The sequence below is a fragment of the Colletotrichum gloeosporioides genome, assembly GCF_011800055.1.
Source record: "Colletotrichum gloeosporioides strain Lc1 chromosome Unknown consensus_34, whole genome shotgun sequence".
NCBI lineage: Eukaryota > Fungi > Ascomycota > Sordariomycetes > Glomerellales > Glomerellaceae > Colletotrichum > Colletotrichum gloeosporioides.
This window is the reverse complement of record NW_025544679.1, coordinates 176,488-181,801: the sequence shown is the minus strand read 5'-3', so window position 1 is coordinate 181,801 and position 5,314 is coordinate 176,488. Positions and strand designations below refer to the sequence as shown.

At 56.6% G+C, this 5,314-nt stretch overlaps 2 protein-coding genes across 2 annotated transcripts; both read left to right on the top strand.

Annotated features, from left to right (window-relative positions):
- Positions 1-289: 289 nt before the first annotated feature.
- GCG54_00004292 (Transcriptional activator HAP2) lies at positions 290-1,201 on the top strand (the record flags this gene model as incomplete). The annotated part of the gene is made up of 1 exon (XM_045404345.1): positions 290-1,201. The coding sequence occupies one exon, from the start codon at positions 290-292 to the stop codon at positions 1,199-1,201; it is 912 nt and encodes a 303-aa protein (XP_045265819.1).
- Positions 1,202-2,596: 1,395 nt separating this feature from the next.
- Positions 2,597-4,237, top strand: GCG54_00004291 (Acyl-CoA dehydrogenase family member 11; the record flags this gene model as incomplete). The annotated part of the gene is given in 5 exon segments (XM_045404344.1): positions 2,597-2,672; positions 2,701-2,895; positions 2,907-3,064; positions 3,171-3,790; positions 3,844-4,237. 5 exon segments carry the CDS (start codon positions 2,597-2,599, stop codon positions 4,235-4,237), a joined length of 1,443 nt encoding a protein of 480 aa, XP_045265818.1.
- Positions 4,238-5,314: the final 1,077 nt, after the last annotated feature.

Genomic DNA, 5,314 nt, shown 5'->3' with positions numbered 1-5,314 from the left:
CTCCCAACGCGTGTGCCCAACTCTACCCAAGCAGACGGGCCATTTCCAGCATTTTAAGGCTCAATTTTCATCAAAAAGGCAGCTTTCGTCGCAACTCATTCGTCGCTCGCGACCCATACCCGTGAAACCAATTTTCTCGACCGCGGTCACGCTACTACAACCGCTACGCCAGAAACCGTCGCTAAGCTAGATCCTCCTGCTCAGCTTCTCATTGGTCCTGAGCACATCGCGACGAAGACAACCAGCTTCATCGCAGCTCGACCACTCTCGGAACAGGCTTATTCCCAGTATGATGGAATACGCGCAATACCCACAACAACCACAGAACGCGCACTCGGGATACACGAACAACTCCACCTCCGGCAACATCACCTCTCCTCACGGCGTACAGACGTCACCTATTCTGTCTACCCAGCAACAGTCACCTACCCAAGCACAGGGACACAACATGTACCAGCCACAGTACAACGTCCCTCAGCAGGGCATGTACCATGCCATGCCCCAGATTCAGGCCGCCGCCATGGCGGCGACCGCAGCGGCATCGGGAACGAACTACACCTACAACATGTCGGATCCCAGCTTGCCCCAAACCTCACCACGAATGGGCGGACCGAAGAAGGAGGCCAACCGCGATCCTAGATCACCGACCCAGATGAACAACGTTTCGCAGCTGCCCGGTGGTCAGCGACGCCTCAGCCAGGTCACCAGCCCCGGCGTCCCGGCTCAGGGAATGATGAACCACGTCGGCGCGCGTCCCGGCGTTGCCCCACCGCAGATGTCCCAGGCCCAGGCCATGCAGCACCCGCAGTCCCCCGAGATGCCCGCCGGCGGCGTTGAGGAATCTCCCCTTTACGTCAACGCTAAGCAATTCCACCGCATCCTCAAGCGTCGCGTTGCACGCCAAAAGCTCGAGGAGCAGCTCAGGCTTACCAGTAAGGGTCGTAAGCCGTATCTCCATGAGTCGAGACACAACCACGCCATGCGCAGACCCCGTGGACCTGGAGGACGTTTCCTGACAGCCGAGGAGGTCGCCGCCATCGAGCGTGACAAGGTTTCTGGCACCGATGCGCCCAAGGACGACTCTAGCCCCAAGGCCGGGTCAAAGAGGAAGTCCGAGGCCGACGACGGTGACTCCAACAAGAAGCCCAAGACGGCATCTGAGAGTCCCGAAGAAGAAGATGAGGAGGAGGAGGAGTCTTGAGCTCCGCCGCCGCCAATTCGGTCTTCTTTTGTCGAGCATTCCGATCACGAAGTCACGACAGCCTACAGATACGTCTTGCAGCCATCTCTACTCTTTCCGAAATTGGACTATAATGGCGGCGGGAGTCCGATGGAAGACGGTTCCGCAGTGTGTTTACAAGGGGTTGGAGTGTTCCATGGACGTCTTTAAATGCAGCATTCGGGCCGGTACACAGGACTCTCGTTGCCCTCTGGCTGCCAGGCCTGGTCGATGCCATTGCGGCATGGGCCATTCTCTTTTAACACCTTTTTTTCACGTTTCGTTTTCTCGGCTAATACAAATACTCGACTGGCAACAGCATGGCACCCGTTCAGGCGGGTGGCCGCAAGGGAAATGGGAGGGAAGAATGCATGGACGACTCGAAACGACGGATACCCCTCTTGTGTTTACTCGATTACCCCCTTCTCCTTGTTGTTTTTGATTGATTTCATTCTTCACTTCATGTCACAATCTTTTGTTGGGATGGGGACTTTTTGTTCACTTTCTCGGGGGATGATGGTTGCAGGGGCAAATGAATGGTCTGGTTACCAAACGGGATGGAGTTGAAATGAAGAGAAAAGAAAAACCAAAACGAAAAATGAAGCGCCAACAGTGGCGCATCTGATGTACGGGACAAAGAAGAATGATTGAAGATTATATTTTAACGCCTTCTCAAACTATTACCCCTTTTTCTTCTCAACCTTACGCTTCTATGGATTGACGGGGATAGACTGAGGTTTCCTGGCAATCCGTCGCCGGATTCGGAATTGGGAGAGAAACACGGGCTTTACGACTATTTGATCTTTGCGAGCAATCTACAAACTATATTGAATTACTTACATGTCAGATTTCACCTTGTTCGACGTGAACCTTTGCGGAGCGAATGACGCACATGTCTGCCCCAGTGAATGCATTGTCGTCGCGAAAAGGGACGGCCCGTACGGTCTGTCCTAGTGGACGTGACGACCAATCGACGCCGCGGGCCTGACTCAAATGGTCGACAAACGGCCAGCGGCATTGGCTTGAGGCTGGACCACGAGCGTTGCCGCAAGGGACCGGGGACCAGCAGCAGGAGACTTTTTTTTGGGTCGTCGAATGATTGCTCACGAAGGCGCTGGGCTCGGTCGGGTACGGCTATCGAGACCCGCCTCCGCACTCGTGGCCGTCGCGGTCGTCCAGTCTCGTCGTCTGGCTGGCGGTCGGTCGGTCAGCGCCAGTCAGTGGTCGGTGTGCGGTGTGTGGGCTCGGGCGCCCCCTCTCCTCCCTTCCCAAACCTGGGGGAAGCTTGCTTGCTGCGGCCCTGGCAGTGGTCCAGTGGTTGCTCTCCCCCGCTCTTCAGCTTAGCGCGGTGGGAGCTCCAGGCCGGTGGACCTCGGCATGTCTCTGGACCTGGGAAATCCGACCCGCGGCGCGTCCGACCGACCCTTTTCGCATAAGCAAACGCACGCTAGAGGTGTCTGTCACTGTATTTTGCTGGGCAGGAGCCGAGGCTGGATACGCAAAACGGCCGGCAAAGGGCGACCAGGGGAAAAAAAGAAGGTTCTCAGTATCCGGGATTCTTGTCCGAACAGCCATCCAATTGAAGTTCTGGGTTTGTTACATTAAGCAACGACATCGCCCTGTCTTGAGTTTTTGGTACCTGCTTGCCTACGACGAATTGCGAAGACAGTTGCCGAGTGAGCAGCAGTGACGACACAGGCCCAACCGAAAGCTCCCAGGAAGCTCCATACGCAGACGGTCGACGAGATGGCGGGACGCGTGAGGCATCCGATTGACCAGGCGGCGCTGGAGCGGTACATTGAGAAGAACGTCCCGGAGATCAAGACGCCGATTGAGATCAAGCAGGTATGTCAATTGTGTCTTTCGTGAGGCCATTCCCAATCCTCGAGCACCACCTCTCCCCCTACCCCCTTTCCTCATGTTCTCCCGCTGACCACCCACCGCGCCACAGTTCGGTTTCGGCCAGTCCAACCCGACCTACCAACTCACCTCCGCGACCTCGACGCGCTACGTCCTGCGCAAGAAGCCTCCCGGAAAGCTGCTCTCCAAGGCGGCGCACAAGGTCGAGCGCGAGCACCGCATCATCCACGCCCTCGAGCCGACGGACGTTCCCGTCCCGCGCGCGCTGTGCCTGTGCGAAGACGACGCCGTCGTCGGCACGCCGTTCTACATCATGGAGTTCCTCGACGGGCGCATCTTCGAGGACGCGGCGATGCCGGAGGTCGCGGACCCGGCGGAGCGCAAGGCGCTGTGGCGCGCGGCGACGCAGACTCTTGCGAAGCTGCACCGCGTCGACCCGAAGAGCGTCGGGTTAGAGGGGTACGGGAAGCGGGACGGGTTTTACGATCGGCAGATTGCGACGTGGACGACGATTTGCGAGAGCCAGGCGGCGGCGGAGGATCGGGAGACCGGGGAGAGGGTGGGGGATTTGCCGCATTTTGGGGAGATGATTGGGTTTTTCAAGGATAAGGCGGCGCAGCCGAGGGATCGGGGCACGTTGATCCATGGGGATTTCAAGATTGATAATATTGTGTTTCATAAAACGGAGGCGAGGGTCATTGGGGTTCTCGAGTAAGTTGCCCTTGGACAGTCCTCACGGGTGCAAAGCTAACACAAAGACACAGCTGGGAGATGTCAACAGTAGGCCACCCGCTCTCGGACCTCTGCAACTTCCTGACGCCGTACTTCACGGCCTCGCGCGGCAACTCGGGCGTGTACGCGCACGAGGGGTTCCTCGCGGGCGCGACGCCGGGCTTGCCGAGCGTGGAGGAGATCGTGGGGTGGTACGCCGCCGAGGCCGGGTGGGACCCGGCGCCGGAGCTCAACTGGGGCATGGCGTTCAACGTGTTCCGGCTGTCGGCGGTGCTGCAGGGGATCGCGGCGCGGGCGGCGCAGGGGCAGGCGAGCAGTGAGCAGGCGAAGCGGTACGCGGTCACGCGCGGCCCGCTGGCGGAGTTTGCGTGGGAGCTGGTGGGGAGGAGTATGGAGCAGGGGAAGAAGGGGAGGGCGAAGTTGTAGCAGTAGATTTTTGGGATAGAGGGGTGGGTTTGCATAGAAATTCGACTCTTTTTTGAACCATTGCTGGAGAGCGGCTTCTGTTAACGGTCCACCCGTCCCTTTCCATGAGAAGTGCTACCGGGTGGCGTCTATGACGACCCTAAGTCAGCTTTGCTCAAGACAGGGAGGCTTTTCAGACGCCAAAGCTGTGGTTCGGTGAATGGAAGACGATGGGCATTACAGATGACGAGACGCTAGTTGTTGACTGGCACGTGGGACATTCTGTGAGTGACCGCGGACTCTTCAGCCTGCCTGGGCGCTATCACCGTTGGCTATTCCCCACTTATTCAATGATGATAAACGAGAAGTACTCGGCTTTGATCCTGAGGGAAGGGAGATGTTTCCTGGGGTGTGGTGTTAGGAGGGCTCGGGATAAGTAGCATGGCTGCTCTGGTTTTCTTGCCTTTGAAGACCCCCATTGTCTGGTAACACTAATTACGACTTGTTCATCTATTATATAACCTGAGCATCAGGTTCAGTCACTCTTTGTGTCTTGTGACTTAGGTATGGTATCGTCTGGCTCAACCGCCTCTGTGTTGAGGTCTGGAGACTTATCATTCTATGTCGTCTCTCTAGCAGTGGATCTTATCTTAGGATTGGATTTTCTATTTAAGGCTTAAGGAGATGATGACAGATTCCTCCAAGCAATGCTATTTGCTTGACGAGGACTGCTGCGATGGGGTGTTTTTCGATGCCAACTATTCCTAATAGCCGTTTACCACAAGGGGCATCCCAATAGGGAAGGGGGGTGGTACACAGCGCCTCATTGGTTCCGAGTTCCGCCAATTCTGTTGGTAATAACTGCCTGATGATTATTCCGAGTGAGTAAGTAGTGGATGAAACTTGGAACCATGTGCTGTGGCCCGCGCCGGCCGCCACATTGAAGTGCAGCGAAGCTGGATCAACAGCCTGCACCATCCCAAATCTCAATATACAGTGTTCCAACGAGACAGCATTAATAATCCGAAATATTTCGAGGGATTGGTGTTCTTATTTATTGCTGAGAAGACGGGCTGGAGGTACGAGAATCGTGTCGGC